This window comes from Notamacropus eugenii, chromosome 7, assembly GCF_028372415.1.
Source record: "Notamacropus eugenii isolate mMacEug1 chromosome 7, mMacEug1.pri_v2, whole genome shotgun sequence".
Lineage (NCBI taxonomy): Eukaryota > Metazoa > Chordata > Mammalia > Diprotodontia > Macropodidae > Notamacropus > Notamacropus eugenii.
The window spans coordinates 123746962-123764910 of NC_092878.1; the positions used below are offsets into that span (position 1 = coordinate 123746962).

At 38.3% G+C, this 17949-nt stretch overlaps 1 protein-coding gene across 2 annotated transcripts in view; it reads left to right on the forward strand.

Annotated features, from left to right (window-relative positions):
* Positions 1–224: 224 nt before the first annotated feature.
* Positions 225–17949, forward strand: part of DKK2 (dickkopf WNT signaling pathway inhibitor 2) — a 141164-nt gene continuing 123439 nt past the window's right edge. The window contains exon 1 of one of the 2 annotated variants that reach the window (XM_072624677.1): positions 225–1442. In XM_072624677.1, the coding sequence (XP_072480778.1) occupies positions 1221–1442 (222 nt within the window). In that variant the 5' untranslated portion in view covers positions 225–1220. Of the gene's footprint in view, positions 1482–17949 lie in introns of both variants that reach the window. The other variant, XM_072624676.1, reaches the window with a different exon arrangement.

Here is a 17949-nt window from a genome sequence, read left to right on the forward strand (position 1 = left end):
AGTGGCTTTCCTGGTGGCCACGTGAAACAGACACACAGAGGACTGAGAAAAAGCTGGAGAAAAAGGGGGTGGGTGGGGTAGGGATAGGAGGTTGGGGGAGATGAGGGGGAGGGGAGAGGGAGGAGGAGGAGGAAAGGAAGGAAGGAGGAAGGAAGGGGAGTGAGAGGAGGGGCAAGGGTATGAGTTGGGGGTGAAAGAATCGGTTTCACTCTTTGTCACTCTTGAATTGGGGGCGGAGGAATCTAGAAAACCCACTGCAGCATGCTATAAAAAGAAAAGAGGTTAGCGGGAGTTCGAGTGTAGCAGAGAGAGGGGGGAAGAGAGAGTAAAGGGAGAGAGAGAGAAGGAGGGAGAGTGCAGCAACAGCTCGTGCCGGTGCCCAGAGGACTCAGTGGCACTCTCTGCCTGTCTGTCTGTGGCTGCCCCGAGTGTGACAGAGGAAAAGGCTGACTGTGCATGAGCGTGTGCCTGTGTGTGTGGATAACCCTGGCTCGGCCTCTGACTCCGGGTCTCCAGCCCCTGGGGCTTGCCCTACAGGCTCCCCAAACTAGCGTCTACTAACCTTGGAACTGGAGGACGTGTGCTCTGACACAGTGCAGGGACTCAGACAAAAGACGAGAAAGACAAGGGGAGAAGGAAAGAAAACAGGAGGAAAAACAAAACCCAGACAACTGAACCAGGAGGTGTGGGGTGTATATGTGTAGGGGAAATAACCCGATCCTTCCAGCCCTCTGGGGCCCTTGATTTCGGGCTGATTTGCATTTTCTCCCCCCTGGCTGACTGGGGGCAGGGACGAAGGAGGGCGGACTTCGACGCTCCTTCCCATGTTGTCTGGAGCGGGGCTGCTCAGCTGGGCTCCGCATCACCTTGGGGCACGCCTTCTGGGGTGGGGAGGCGCTTCGCATCTAACTGCCTGAAGAATTCCCCAACTCCTGAAGAAACCGGCCTTGGTGAACGGACCTCTGGTCTCCAAGCTGCCAGCCTGAATGGTTAAGGCTGAGTTTGCACTTTTCTAGACTCCAGTTTCCCGAAGTCACTCAAGGTCTGGGGGACAGTGACTGAGACTCCCCCTCGCTTCCTGCATCTTGGGCTGTTTGCTGGCTTTCTTTTTGGAAGACAAGTTCTGGGTTTCATTGCTTTCTTTCTACTTCTCCCTCCCCTCCTAGGTTTTTTTTTTTTTTTTAACTTTTCTTGGGGTCCCCTCTTGCCTTGCCGGGGAGATGACACTTATGATGTGGAATAAGGAGTCCTCCCGCTGCCTCCTTTTACTAGCCGCGGTCCTGATGGTGGAGAGCTCCCAGTTGGGCAGCTCCAGATCCAAACTGAACTCCATCAAGTCTGTCCTGGGCGGGGAGACCCCGACTCAGGCAACCAATCGATCTGCGGCCATCTACCAAGGACTGACTTTCGGCAGCAGTAAGAAGGGCAAAAACCTGGGGCAGGTAGGAAAATCTTCAAAACACAATCATCAGCAAGGAGAGGTATGGCACCATTCTACTTCCAAAGCATTGCTTATGTTTGCATTGCCATTAGATCAGGTGCTGGCGGCATATAGGCTGTCCCTAAGCCGTGGTCTTCTCTATTTGAAAGCCTGTGTATGCGAGTGTGTGTAGGAGCATGTGTTCATATATTTTGCCAAGTACAGAATTTTTTGGGGAAAAACTTCATTTTAATATAGACATATTCATACATAGACATGCACATATATATAATAGATAGCTATATGTACATGGCATGTATGTATACACACACTTGTTAATTAGTCTCATTTTCCAGAATCCAAAAGCCTCCTAGTTGTCATAGAGATGACATACAACTCCCTTTCTGTCATTCTCTCCCCCCCTCCCTCAAGTGGAGCATGAACGTTGGATATAGGTAGATGATGATTTTCTAAAGTTCTCCAGTTCTTCACTCCTGAAAAGAAAACTTTAGGGAAAACAATAAAATGATGATGCCTGTATATACTGGGACAGCCACAGCATCTCATACACCATTTCAGGACAGTTCAAAAAGCCTGAACTCGCTTGATAATTTCTTCCTCTGTCTGGTCCTATTTCCCCTTGTCCGTTTCTATATCTTTGTGTGTCACTGTCCCAGCTTCTGTCTCTGTGTGCCACTGTTTGTGTTCTATACACATCTGGGCAAAAGCCCTCCCCCAACCTCATGCACACAAGAAGAGAGAGAGAGGAGAGAGAGAGAGAGAGAGAGAGAGAGAGAGAGAGAGAGAGAGAGAGAGAGAGAGAGAGAGAGAGAGAGAGAGAGAGAGAGAATTTTCCCAAGCTTCCTGAATCCTGACACTGTATGGCCAGGAGAGGGGGCCCTGGGGGCATGGGGATGTGCAAGGGGAAGGTGCAAGCCCAAATTCTAACTTTCAGAGACCAAAGTAGAATTGAAATCTCTGAGGGGCACATGCATATGCAAAAGCATACCAGTAGACACAGAGAGATATCCAACAGTCAAATCTAGGCTATTCACAGTCAATTTCCCTTTGCCTGAAGTTAAACTACAACCCTGCTAAGCTCAGGGTCTCTGTGGGCTCCTGGCATACTTGCCTGTCTGAAGCTGGTGTTCTTTTCAGTCTGTGGAAAGGGGACTATCAGGGACAGAAGTGAGGATGGGAGTGAGTTCCTGCTCTCAGCCTAATCCTTTGCTAAACCTTTCCTGGGCAAACAGTTAATACAATCTCACAGCTCTAGGAAAGCTATTTGTTTTCTGAGGAGACCATTTCTTCATGATCCCCCAAACCAAGTGAAAACATCTCTCATTTCTGAGATTTGCCCCCACTTTCTTTGAGGTCTTAAAGACGAGAAAACCAATAATGAGAATTATCCTAATTGGGAACACTCTTCCTTACCTCAGATTGATGGGTACCATATCTTTTTCCCCCTCTGCAAAATACATAACCATTCTCACTATTACCATCTTCCCTTACTTGCCTCAATTTATAACCTTGAAATATCAAATAAAATGTATAGAGAATGTCTATAGAACCTACCCCTCTCTGATTGTAGAATGCAGGTGTAATGGCGGAGCCCTTTTGATGAGGATACAGTTGAGGACATTCTTCTTATATCCATCTGAACTTAAATTTTTTTCTCTACTTCTTGGCTATACCTCAGATTAGTTTATACACAGTCTAGGATAAATCACTTTTGGGAAAGGCAGAGGTATGGTCTACATGACCCCTGGAGATCACTTCCTTGAAATCTCACTCCTGGGATGGTGTGACTGTTCTACCTTAGTCTCCTTTGTCAGCTGAATCCATCAAACTAACCCATGATATCTACTGAGGTCAACCTTGGGGGTTTACCATGCAGCTCTGTGATTTAAAACAACAACAACCAACAAATCTCAATAACATCCTATTTCTCCTGCTAGTTTTATCCTATGAATTGTTTATTTCTACTTTCTGTAAAGGTTAAGGATTTTCGATATGGATATTGCCTCCACCAAAGCAGAGTGTGCAAAACCACCCCCTATTTGCCCATTGGGGAGTGTGTGTGTGTATATGTATATACACACACACACATATATGTATGTATATACACACATGTATGCATGTATGTGCATCTCTGTGTATATATATACATATATGTATACATATACACATACATGTGTATATATTTGAGCTGCTGTTGCTATACGCATAATATTAATTCATCACTTTGTACTCAAAATGGGAGAGAAACCTCTTTGAACCTACACAGTCAAGCTGGTTCTCAGATGACAGGTATACAGTCTGTTACAGGACTAGGACTTTCTGGCTTCCTGAAACCCGAAAAACCTTGTGCTCCACTGGGCAAGACCTCTGAGGCCCTGGTAGTATCCTTACTCTGTCAAAAGGAATCAGAATAGGATTTCAGTGTTGGATGGCTTTCATTGAATAACATTCTCCAAAAACTTGATTTATTTTAAAAAGTGTATGCATATATAATATATACTGAGTATATGTAATATGTATAATATGCACTGTATGAAAGCTAAATTTATTGCATGAGCTAATAATATACAGCTATAGGCAATCATATATACCAATACACAGTATTTCATCCATGCTTTCCACATATAGTTGCTGGGAAAATCACAACAGGTGAATTCCTAAATTGCTTTTGGTTGTTCAGCCAAAAGTCATCTATACACATGAGAATTATCGTTTATGAACTCCAGCATCTCACTTGTTCAGCCAATGAGTTAGAATATGCAATATCACGGACTAAATTAGATGTCATTAACTTCTGAGCACACTCAACTCCGTTTTTAATGGAGTTCACTGTTATGCTTACTTAAAACTGCTTCATTTTCCCTTTTGTTGGTGATTAGAAATGTGATGAGAGTATAACACTGTTACTAAATTCAATAATACTTCTGTTTTCCAAGGGTCTATACTTTCTTAGGCGTGGGCCCTTCCTCCACTGAAAATACTGAAATTTTTAAATCAGAAGACATATGCTTTTCAATGCTGCCATTTACATGAAGCAAACAGAAATAATGTCTTCTTGAAAGGAACTTTGAACCATAACTAATTTGATGTTATTGGTTATCTTTATAATAGAATCTAGTTGACTGCATGCTTAACTACAAAGATTGTGTTGAATTGATTTTGATGATAGTAAGGGAAAAACATCTGTCTATCTATCTATCTATCTATCTATCTATCTATCTATCTATCTATCTATAATCTATCTCTCTATCTATCTATATCTGAATTGTGATATTTGCAGCCTCATATAGAAAGAGCCTGAGTTATAATCAATTGCCTCACTCTACATCTATCAATTTCACTCATTCTAGATAAAGAGAGGGGGGGAAAACACCCATCTTCTGGAATTGTAAAAAAAAAAAAAAATCTAAAAATTATTTATTTTTATAATAAATATGCATATAGAAAATGAGAATCAGTCAAATAATTTTTAAGTTTTTTTGTATGAAATTGGATAAGATAACTATTTTCCACATTTATTTTAAGTACGGATTATAAAAAAATGGAAAACAAATATATATCTTTGAAGGGAACTTAGATAATTGCCTTATGTTTAAAAATTAGCTTGTTAAGAATGTATTGAAACCTGTTCCTACTTTGGCAAATTGGAGCATATTACTTATATAAATTCCAGATATTAATGATATTTTTCATAGGTAGTTTGATTAATAGTAACAAAAATCCTGAATAATTTGTCTTTTTTTTTTTGTTTGAATTATTCAGTGTCTATGTGTATATAACACTATTCTCCAGAGTTTTGGCAAATAATATTCTTTTTTATGTATAATTTCACTATATATTATCCAATAGATGAGGCAGAAAATTAGGGACATAAGTATTCAAGACATTTAAACAAAAAATGCCTTTACTTGGGTAGGGGGTTGTTTTCATTTCACTTTCGATATTTAGACAAGTTAAAAAAGATTGCACCTCCTATATATTGACATGAATCCTAGCTTGCTAATTGTTGCATATCATTTATTTCACCTCGAATTCCAAAAGGACCAATTAATTTTAGTAAAATAATGCAAATGATTGTTAACAAAATAGCCTTCTACAAAATTATTTTACAGGAAAAATATTTAAGTAGGATTGCTCTTCTTAAAGATCTGAACTTGAGTTTATGTATTTTGCCTTATAAGTAAACATTTTCTTCAAAATTACCTATCTTTTGTTTGATTAAAAGCATCCTTTCATGTGAAAAATAAACTTTGAATGACTAATTGTTATTTCTTCTTTGTATTATTTCCTGCTTACCTTATATTTTTGAGACCAACAGTTGAGATTCATTTGAATGTAATGACATAGGATTCTGAAATATTCAAAAATGTGATTAAGAAAGAGCAACCAAAAATTATTTTAGAAATACAGACTTCCTGATTCTGATCTCTCTAAAATAAAAATGTAAGAGGTTGCTCTATTCATATTCCATGATTTCTCCTTTAATTTAGATTCTTATAGCACTATAGTTTGGATGAAGCTACTTTTCGTGAAATGAATACTGTACTCTCAAATGCATTAACACAGAAGTTTGCTAGAGAGAGTACATATATTTTAAACAACACAATTGTATAAATATACATATACTGTATATATATACATACGTTATATATTTGCACATTGAAACATTACTGCATATTCATCTATTGATATAAATGGAAATATAGCTTTGCTGCTTTTGCGTTTATTCTCGATTACTGGAGAGCGAGGAGGGTGTCTAGTTTGTGAAATTCTCTGTGGCAATGTTCTTAAATATTAGCCCGATTTTCATGTAGTCTGTATTTGAATCACCTCCCTCTGTCATCAGCCTAAGCAAAGCACAATTTGGAAGGTAGATGTCATGGGTGAAAGCATGGTAAATCATATAATGCATCCCCAAGGTAATTGTAAATGACATCGGGTTCATCCGTTGGCATGGAGTGTCAGCACGACTATGTCAGTAAAGTAGGTAATAGAGAGTTGAAATAAGAAAAAATTTACAAGTATAGAATTGGTCAAATATTTTAATAGTTATCTGACTGGGAACATATATCATTTTGCTGTCGTCCAATAACACAGAGCAAAGGGGACAAAGTTGCTAAAATGCACTCCAGCTGTTCTTCTGACTTTGCCACACTCTCGCTCACTATTCCCTTCAGAGGTCATCTGTTCCCTCTTTTTACCGCTTCACAAAATGAGTCAAAGTTAGCATTTCTTCACCTTGTGAAAGGAACCCATTTCTAGGCCTTGTTAGAGTGAATTATTCTAGGAGAATCTTGGAGCATCTTCGTCTTTCCCTTGCGATATTAATACCAGAAATGTACATTTATATGATATACAAAATTTCAAAGATTACTTCCGCTACATATCAGGCACTTATTTCTAGACTTATACATATTACAGTTTGTACAGAGATGTAAGATTGTCCTGTTATTAGAATGATAACTGGCTTGGGAGTTAGGAAGCCTGGATTTCAAGTCTAACTGGAATGATTTGCGGGATCTCATTGAGTTACTTGCTTTACACAAGATTGTTTCCCTTTATTGTGTTGTATTTACCCGTCTATAAAACAGGGACCAATATTCTGGCTGACCTTTCTGTTTATTTCTGTAGGTTATTGTAGAGAATGAGAAGTATTTATGATTTTTTGTATGAATCCATGATGCCAAAGCAACTTAAATATATATGTATATGCATATACATATATATTTAAATCAGTTAACCAAATATTGCTCTATCTGTTTGACAGCAACAACAGCAAAAGTTTTTTTGGCTAATGTTTTTCTCTGAGTAGAATCAAACTCATAGTTGGTATTGCATATAAATATTGTATATATTAGGTAAATTACAAGAAAAGCCTATCAATGTTGCATTATTCTGTTGTGTTTTAGTAACCTGATCTAGTGGGGAAAGCATTTGTAGTTGGAGTCAGGGAGCCTGAGTTTGAATCTTGGGTCCAAATCCCAGGTCCACCACATATTAGCAAAGAGATGTTGGCTGTCACTTAACTTCTCTCAGCCTCAGTTATTTCATTTGTAAAGTGGATACAATAAAACTTGCCTTCCACTACTCATGGGATTATTAAGAGGATAAAATGGCGTCATGTATATTAAAGGTTCTATTACAATAAAGTGCCAGTTTTATTTCATTGTTATCAATGTGACTCCCCTTTCTTTTTGCTTGGGGATTCTTGCTATGAGTGAGACAATGGTTTAATATATTTTGTATTGTTTTTAGCTTTGTCAAGGCAAACATCATCTGTTGTCTGAAACAAGTAGGTCACATAACATGTGAACTGTAGGAGGCGTTTTTGATATGAACGAACATCTGTCCACAAACAAACAAACAAAAATTCAAGCAACCATGCATTTTGAATAGTGGCCGCCCAACAGCTAAATGATCTTAACAGCTTGGGTCACTACCTTCTTGTACTGGATGCAAACCAATGACCTACAGGTCATTACTAACACCAATGACTAATCTTTTGAGACAACTCATTTCATAATTCATATTTTTTTGCAATGGTAACTTGAAACAGAAAAAATATTTGAGGCAGAATGGAGCCAAAAGTCCTATTTGTTTCATTGTATTTTCAAAAGCAATTCATTTATACAGCACCAGTTGTAAAAATACTTATTATAAAGTCCATCCTGAGATTGTGTAATGGGTCTAGATATCATATTTAATCTACAAGACCTTTAAATACATACACCAAGTATACACAGCATAAAAGCAATAAGATTAAAATACCAAAACAGAAAACATAAAATTATAATTTCTTACCCCCATCTCAAACTCATCCAGATGTTGAAAATCTCAGTTTCCTTATTCATAAAGTGGGGAAAAATGATATTTGAAAGGCTGACTTTACCTGGTTGTAAGGATTCAAGGGTTTTGTAAGCCTGTATATATGTTCATCAAATTTATATTTATAGTCTTTCTCCTCCTAATGAACTTTATATTATACTATATTATGTATAACCCTATCTTATAATAGTCATTCCAGCTGTGACCACTCTAGTGCCTTACTTAAAATAGCCTAATTTAATAAAACTTGGAACTCTGAATAACCACCTCCATTTTTTGACCTTGGGTAAGTCAATGAAGTCCTTTAGCTTCAGTTTCAGTAAATGGGAATAATATCATCTCATTTCCAGGAATGTTGCTAGAATCAAAGGAGTTGATATCTGTAAAATACTTTGCAAAACTTAAAACACTGTATAAATATTGACTAGGATTACCATTGTTGTTGTTTTTATCATCTCAGCATGAAATATCCTCTCATACTGAGATGCCCACTGTTCCAGATCATAGAGTTAAAGACCAGAGTCTGCTTTAAAGATTATTTAATCCAACCCCCAAATTCCAGAGATGAGAATCTGCCCAACTCTCTTTCTAAAGAGAGGGCTGTATTACCCAAGATCTGCAATGGAAAGAAGCAACATTAGGTTATGGATTATTCAGGTGTGCATGATAGAGGGAGCAAAAGAATCAGGGGAAGGTTATTCAAGGTAAGACCTAGAGATGATTGAAAAGGCTTACATCCAATACAATTTCCAGAAACTCAGGCATCTCCTTTGCATAAGAAATCTTAAAGTAAAGTTTGGACCTTGACATGGGACTCAATACTGCATAGAATGTCAGAGTTGAAAGGGACCTCTTATGTCGTCTAATCCAACCCACACCTGAAACAATATTCCTGACAAGTGCTCATTCAACCTTTATTTGATGACCTACAGAGATGTGGAGCTCACTACTTCCTGAGGCAGTCCATTCTCCTATGGGACAACTCAAACTGATAGGCAGTTTGCTGTTTTTTTCTCATGCCCTTAATTTGTCTCTTTTCAGTTTCCATATGTCTCTTAGCTTGCTATTTGTGATTGAGCAGTGTAAATTTAACCCTTTCATATCATAACCTTTCAGATATTTGGACATGGTTATTATATTCCCCTAAGACTTCTCAGAAGTTCATCAATCAATCTTCAGCTTCTTTTAGAACTTTGAGATGTAGCCCAGAGCCACAGTGTAATTTAGAGAATTGCGTTGTATAAATTAGTAATTTGAGCTCATTGATGACACCTTGATGTTTTCTATTGCCTGACATATCTCAAATTCGGATTCTCTCACAACCATGTTTTCTTTCTTTCACACTTAGTTCAAAGATCATTCAATTTTCTAGAGAAAACAGAAGCAAAAAGTGGGTTCAGTAGTTTTATATTCTCTCTGACATCTGGTATCAACCATCCCACCAAACACTAACCTTTTGCACTCTTTAATAGCCCTCGCATCCAAAAATAACCCCAAAAAAGTCCATTTGGTTTTCTTAGCATTCTTTACCAGTCTCACCTCATTCTGAGGTTGGGTATTGCTAAAATTATTTTTTATTTTGTCCTGGTTTTTGTCTTTAGTATGTCCTTTAGAAATTTTAGTTCTCCATTGACTTTCATACACATCTGCATTAAACTCTTTGGACAATATTCCCTGCTATTTTTCATAAGAGTTGGTCGTAAATGAGCTACAATTCCATTCTCAAGAGCCTTACAGTGAGAGTGCATTCCATATAGCACCTTAGGGCAGAAAATCCTTTTCCTTTTTTTTCTGAATTATTAAAAGTTTCAACCTCTTCTCCCCAGTCTAAGTACATTCTCCTTCCCTACCTATCACAAGTTCTAAGATGATGGGTTTACTTTCTCCCAAGGTTACCATTAACTCTACCTTTCTGATCAGTTCCTCTTCATTCACCAGGATCAGGGTCAAACTTCCTCCAGTTTCTGAAGGATGGAATTACCAAGAAGAAAAGTCAAGAATTTCTCAGCTACGCTGCCCTGCTCCCATCTCTCTCATGACCTCAGCTGCAGTTTTCTGCTGCCCAAATGGCAGATCTTGTACATTACTATCTCCAGTGACCTCAGCTGCAGCTCTCTGCTGCCCCAGTGGGAATGCTGTTTCAGCATCCTTTGATGGAACGCTGTCTCAGACATCTTGTTGCAGCATACTTTCTCACAGGCGCCATTTCATGGTACTCTCTCATAATCCTTAGGACACACAACACTTACGTGGGTGCTGTTGCTGCTATCCATTCTGAGACTAAGGACTCTGTCTTGTACCAGCTCAGATCATAGCTTTCATTCACAGCCAGAAACAAGAAAAGAATGAGAATCTATTCCTCATGATGCAGCTAGGTGGCACAGTGTAGATAGAGTGCCAGACCTGGGGTGAGGAAGATCTAATTTCAAATCTGTGTGACCCTGGGCAAATCACTTAACTTTGTATGTTTTAGTTCCCTCATCTGTAAAATGAGCTGCAGAAGGAAATGGCAAACTGCCAAAAAAAACTCGGAAGGGGTCACAAAGAGTTAAAAACAACTGAGAAGTAACTGAACAGCTACTCCTCACTGCCGCTCAATCAGGTGGGTGGTCTTATTGTCATATTTAAGGAGGAATATATCCTTTGTCCTTAGAGTTCTTCCTTGGAAATCCTGTCAGGAGATCATTGATTTATATCTGGAAGGGCTTAAGAGGTCATTTTTGTCCACCCCCTTCACTTTATAGGGGAAGAAATTGAAGCCTCAATGGGACAAACAGCTTGCTTGATTTAGTGCAAGTTGCGAGTGCAAGAGATAGATCTTTGAACTCAGGACCTTGAACTCCAAATCCAAGATTCTTTACCATACTGTGCACATATCCTTTATGTTTTAAGAAATATTTTTAAAATTTTTTTCACATTGTATAAATTTCCCCTTGGATCTCTCCCACTCCTCTCTTAAAACAAATAATTTTTAAGTGAGACAGAGAAAAAGAAATCAGCAAAACCGCTAAATGCAATAAAAATATGATGTTATATGGAATATTTCATCCCCATGGAACCCCCCCACTTCTGGAAAGGATTTGGTGGAGATGTTTTTGGATATCTCTTCTTTGAGGGGATGCTTATTCCGTGTTCATTTTCAACTGATTTGTGTTTCCATTTACCTTGCTGGAGTGGTTATACAGATTGTTTTCTTATTTCTGTTTACTTGGCATCTGTTCATGTTCCTCTCTGTTATATTCTTCATTTCTTATAGCATGGTAGTATTTCATATTTGTGTACCACTATCTTCAGCCATTTCTCAATCTATGGTCAGTCTGTCAATAAAGAGACCCATTTATTAACGGTCTATTCAATTGGCAATAGGCTCTTAGGCGCTGGGGATACAAATACCATTTAAAAGCAAAGACAATCATTGTCTTCGAGGAGCTTACAGAGAAGAGAACACACACAAAGAAAAACTGCAAAAGGGAGGAGAGATGGGAAAAAAGTACTCAGTAATGTGGACATGATGAAAAGTTCCCTCAAAACAGTGGAGCTGGCAGAAAAAGAGAAGAAAACCTACGCTGAGACCTTTCTTTGGAAGCACTGGAGTGCATTACCCTGCCCCTCAGTCAGAGTCTAATCAGAGGGGCAAAGGTTACTATTGAGGAGATGTGAATACCAGGCAGAGTCAATCTTGCCATGGAAGGAGATTTTCCAATGATGAGTTTCCTGGGGAAGGAAGGCAGGATGGCACATTCCAAAGAAGTCCAAAGCACAGTAGCTTATTTCTTCCTTCAAACAGTGCTGTTATAAATATTTCAGAATATATGGAGCCTTTCTAAAGGAAGCAGAATGCTCAATTACCAAAATATTGTAATTGATCTCATTAATTTAGATGCAGAAGAGGAGAAAAATCTGTAGTCACAATGGGTAGGGGAGGGAAGTTGCTGTGGAAATCTTAGTAAAGCAGCTGCCGCAAATGATTATTTGTATGACATGGTGTAGTTCATCAGAGCTTTGGGGACACATCTTATTGCCACCCTCTTATATTACCGTTCCAACCCATTCTTTTCTTTTGCATTCACAGACCAATTTCATTTGGTTCACTGGTGCCCTCTTCTGGCTTTTAGCTGTTATCACTTACCTTTCTTTTCTGGGTTCCCATAGCCTATGGTCAATACATAAAAGCTCCGTTGCCTCCATCGTTAGGTAGATTCATCCAAATTCTTGATATCCTTTGACACTGCATCCCACTTGGGTCTATTTTCCTATTTATTTAATATAAGCAATTGGACTGGATTGTTTAAAGTTATTGACTATCTTCTTTAGTGATCAGGTACACCTCAGGTAGGATCTTTGTCTTAAGCAGCTTCTAAGATATGTATATCCTTACATTTTTCTTATGTTTTTAAAGTGTCTGAGATCATAGGGGCTATTTGTGCATATACATACATAATATAGACATGCATAATATATACATATAGATATGCACATTCGTCATTCATTTCTACACTGGCTAGTCCCCATGCCTAAATGCCCTCCATACTAAAATCTGTCATTTAGAATCCCTAGTCTCTTCCAAAGTTCACCTCAAGCACAATCTTGTACATGAAAAGTTTCTTGATGTCCCAGTTATTAGTTTCCTCTCTAGGAAAATTGCACTTCTCTACTTTTTTCTCTCGGCCCCTTTCCTTCTGAATTCAGTGATAAGAGCCTCTTTCTGCTCTACTCTTCTCCCTCCTTTCAATGGACTTAAATATAATTGCATCAGGAAACCAGATTCCATCAGCCCAAAGTGCAGCTGCCCTTCTGAGGCTGGAATAAACTGTTTAAGTGACCTGAGGAAAGGTCATGCCTCCACCCCAATCTTCCACAGCTACTCCTTCCTAGTTGCCCTCTGCTCCCTCTCCCACCCCATCTAGATGTGTAGGAATTCCAAGGAGACTAGGAACAGAATTCTGGAGGTGATGATGATGAAGATCTTTCTTTCTTCTTCATGGAGGTGATGTAGCAGCAGAAAAGACAAAGGAAACACTCTCAGCACCAGCCTCCACCATCCTCACAGTAATCATCTCTGTGACTCAGGAAAGTAGTGAATTGGTATAATCTGGTCTCTCCCACTAAATCACTATATGACCTTAAGAGAGCCATTCTACCTGAGCTTCACATTCCTCATCTGTAAAATAAGTACTTTGATTTCAAAGGTTTCTCCTAGACCTAACTTTATGATCCTGTGGGCTCAACCTTCTGCCTCCTCCTAGAGTTTCTGCACCCAAACATAAGTGATCACATCTCCACAAGGATGGAGAAACTGGTTGCTGCCTCTCAGAAAACTATCACAGGGATATGCTTTCTGGCTTGGTCCTGCTTTTCTCCTACCTCCTACATAACCCAAGTCTCTTCATAGAGCTAGAGAGCTTTGTGGGTGGCCTCTTGTACATGGGATCATTAGGAGGATTTATAGGGTCACAGTATGTGAGTATTGGATGTGAAGTGACACCCCCACTTTCCCTTTGTTGGGAAGAGAGACGAACAATAATTGTAGTCAAACTGTTTTGTAAGCTATCATGTTAAACCTGTGAATAGCATGGAGATGAAGGCAGTAAATATATAATGCTCTGTAGCTCAATACCTAAAACTGGATGTTATCAACAAAACCCTCTCTTTACCATTAAGAGAAATGCTAAGTCAGTATTGTCTGATGGAAATTAAGCAAAATAGCCTGCAATTCAGTAATTGGCCAAATTATCTAGAAATCATAAAAACAAGGACACCCCAGACACTAAGAATTTAACCACAGCATTCGGAGTTCTAACAACCAAAGCAACATTAATTATTTAACCACAAGAAGCAAAATAATTTAACTCTGGTAGTTAGAGGCCACTGCCAAGAGCACTAATTTGATATCCTCTATAGCTTGATAGCATCCCAAAGGATAGTGCTCTCTGCACTTTCCATTGAGTGACTTGAAGCCAGATATCTTGCTGTGAGTTTGGATAACTGTGGACATTCTTGGTGTGTGGATGGCAGTGTAGCTATCTCCTCTTGAACTGGAAAACTGGGCATAGATTCTTTCCAATCCATTTCCTTCTTATTTTTCTTCTCTGTTTTGCTGCCTGTTGCAAATCACTTGGAAGTTATTATTAACCATTTCAAACTATTTGAAATTTAAATAAACATTACTGATGATGCAGACTTAAGTTTCTACATATTCAACATCCCATATTTGGAAATGGATCCATTTACAAATATTGGTTGTCAATTTGCTGAAATAATAATAACAATGATAAAACAACTAATATTTATATGGCACTTTATGGTTTGCAAAGTGTTTTACATAGGTTAACTCATTTGATCCTCACAACAACCCTGTGAGATAAGTACTTTTATAGATGAGGAAAATGAGGCACAGAGAGATTAAGTCATTCACCCAGGATTACACAAGTAAGTGTCTGAGGCCAGATTCATACTCAGATCTTTCTGACTTGATAAATGTCTTGTGCTTTATCTACAATGCCACCTAACTTCCTTCTTTTCAGGATTATTTCAAACGAACCCCAAAGGGGAAAAACACATTTTCCATTAAAACCAATAGAAATGGGCTCAAACTTTTAACAAGTATTATAGATTTGCTGTATCTACTTTCTTGCAACTATTTACTCACAACAAAAATTCCTTCTCCTCCACCCTACTGAAACTTCTCTCTCTAAGATCATTAATGAGTTCTTAGTCACTGAATCCCATAGCTTTCCCACATTCCTCATTCTTCTTGACCTCTGCAGAATCTGACACTATCGATTACCTCTCCATCCCCATATTCCCTCTTCCCTGACTTCCATTTAATTTTAATAAAATTATTTTATTGATACCTTTTGCTTTTAAATTATATTAAGTTTTGAATATATCCCTTCTCCTTCACCTTTCCATGAATCTGTTCTGTTTAACAAAGATTAGTTAACACATTGACCGTGTCCAAAAGTATATGGATATTCTGTATCTATAGCTCCCCCACCTAAGCAATGAGAGAGAAAAGATATTTGGCTTCCAAGAGTTAATCTCCCTGTCCTGGTTACTACTGTTCTCTATATATTACATTCTCCTATTAAAATGTATCCCTAGCATCCAGCATAATAGATGATCAATAACTACTTTTTCATTCAATAACTCCTTCATTCCTTTCTCAACTAGTTTCTGTGGTCAAGTTTGATATTTATAATTTCAGGGCAGTCAGTTTCTTTATTATTGCTATTTACATTGTTTTAGTCATTATGTTTATAGTTTTACATACTTCAGCCATCCTCAGTTGTCCTCTCATGCTTCTATGAATTAATGTCTCTCACTTCTTATGGCATAGTAGCATTACATTGTATTCACAGACCATCATTTATTTAACCATTTTCAAAGTGATGAATATCTTCTTTGCTTCCTTGTGAGTATGTAGATAAGTAGACAGAGAGATAATAAGTAGACAGAAAGGTAAATAGAGATAAATAGATTGAATGATATTAGATAGGAGATAGATGACAAACTGATAGATCATAGATGGATGCTAGATAGATAAAGACAGATTGATAGTTGATAGACTGAAAGATGATAGAAGTTAGAGTGATAGATACATAGATAAGATGATTGATAGATGATAGTATATAGAGAAAAGATGATAGATGATAGTATAGATAGATAGATAGATAGATAGATAGATAGATAGATAGATAGATAGATAGATAGATGGATGGATGATAGACACATAAATACATAGATGCATAGATAGATAGAACATTTATCATGTGCTTATGATGTGCCAGGCACTGGACTAAGTGTTGACGATAGAAAAGCAAGATAGTCCCTACCTTTGAGAAACTCATTTTCTAATGGGTGAAAACAAAACCTATAGGACTCCAACACAATTGCTTCTATTTGTGATTTTCACCACATTTCCTTTTTCTAGTTCCTGGAATTTTTCACACTGAAATATCTTCTTAATATTCTACACTACTCTGCCCCACTCCCATTCCAACCCCTGTTCTGCTGTTGATGTAGCTAAATGGAGCAGTGGATAGAGCAGGGAATGGGGAACCAACAGTCTCAAGGGCACATGTGGTTTTCCAGGTCCTTGTGTGGGCCTTTCTACTTTGAAGTTTTACACAACAAATCCTTTTACTAAGGGGATTTGTTCTATGAAGTTTGGATTCAGTCAAAGAGCCACAGCTACATTTGGCCACAGGTTCCTGGCCCTGGGATAGAGTTTTGGGCTCAGTCAGGAGGATTTGAGTTCAAATACAGCCTCAGATACTTACTAGCTATATGACTCTAGGCAAGTTGCTTTCCCTCTGTTGGCCTCACTTCTTCATTTATGAAATAAACTGAAGAAGGAAATGGCAAACCATTATAGTATCTTTGCCAAGAAGAACCCCAATGGGGTCATGAAGAGTTGGACATACCTGAAACGACCAAACAAATGAAAAACAACCACAAAAACAAACTTCTCAGGATTGTTATGAGGATCAAATAAGACAATCTTTATAAAGTGCCTTGCAGCATTGCTCTACATAATGTCAGCCATCATCATCAGTATTATTATAATTATCTCTTCTAGCGCCACATTAAAGTCATGGATATTGTCCCACGGTATCTCAGCCTTTGATGTAAAATTTCCTCCTTACTATTACAAACTCTAATTTACCTTGTATGTTGCTCCTTTTTTGTGGATTTCTGTAGACCCCTGAAGCCCTGGGTTTTATTGGCAAGATCTCTCCTTTTCTATGTATCTTCAGGCATGGTGATATTTGTCTATGGTATTTGGCTTGGCTAGGTGGGGTCATTCACATAGAGAGAATTTTCTCTCTCTTTTTCCTTTCAGCTTCCTTTTCAGTTTTCAGCTTTTGATTAGATTTCATTATGATTCTAGGACAGTGGTGGGGAGCTTTTGGCCTCAAGGCCACATGTGACCATCTAGGTCCTCAAATACAGCTCTTTGACTGAATCCCAGCATCACAGAACAAACCCCCTTAAAAAAAAGGTTTGTTCCATAAAACTTAGACTCAGTCAAAAAGCCACAACCAAGGACCTAGAAGGCCACCTATGGCCTGGAGGCCAAAGGTTCCCCACCTCTGTTCTAGGCCAATATGCCCTTCTCAGTTGGTGTAATCCATTCCTGGACAGGAGCCTATCTGTTTTAGATCTTGAGCTTTGTTCCAGAGATCTTGTTATGACTGAAAACAAAAAATGCATTACCTCATCCTTAGATGACAGATAAAAGTCCCTGGGTTTTGGATTTGGTAGAGTTGATTCAAGTTTGTGCTCTACTGCCATAGACTTCAAGAATTCCTAGTCATTTCTATGCCATAATAAAGTGTTAATATTTAAGTTAAAGTTAATATTTAAGGTGGGCAAATTTACCACCTAACTGAACACATACCCTGATCTATTCCCTCTTTTAGTGGTGGAGAGAGATACGGCGGGAACTTTTCATCAGTGTAAGGAACTAACTTCTGTTTCTCTTTACCAAAAAAACCCAACAAAACAACAGATTGTTTTATGGAGATTTGGTTTTTGTTTATTCTGTTAGTAGAACAAATTGCCTTAGTTTATTCTGCCTTAAGTCTGTTGAGAAACTGGATTTAGTTGGGTAGGTTTTAACAGTAAGATAGAGAATAAATCTGTCCTGTGTCAAGCATTTAGTTAACTTTCCTTTCATC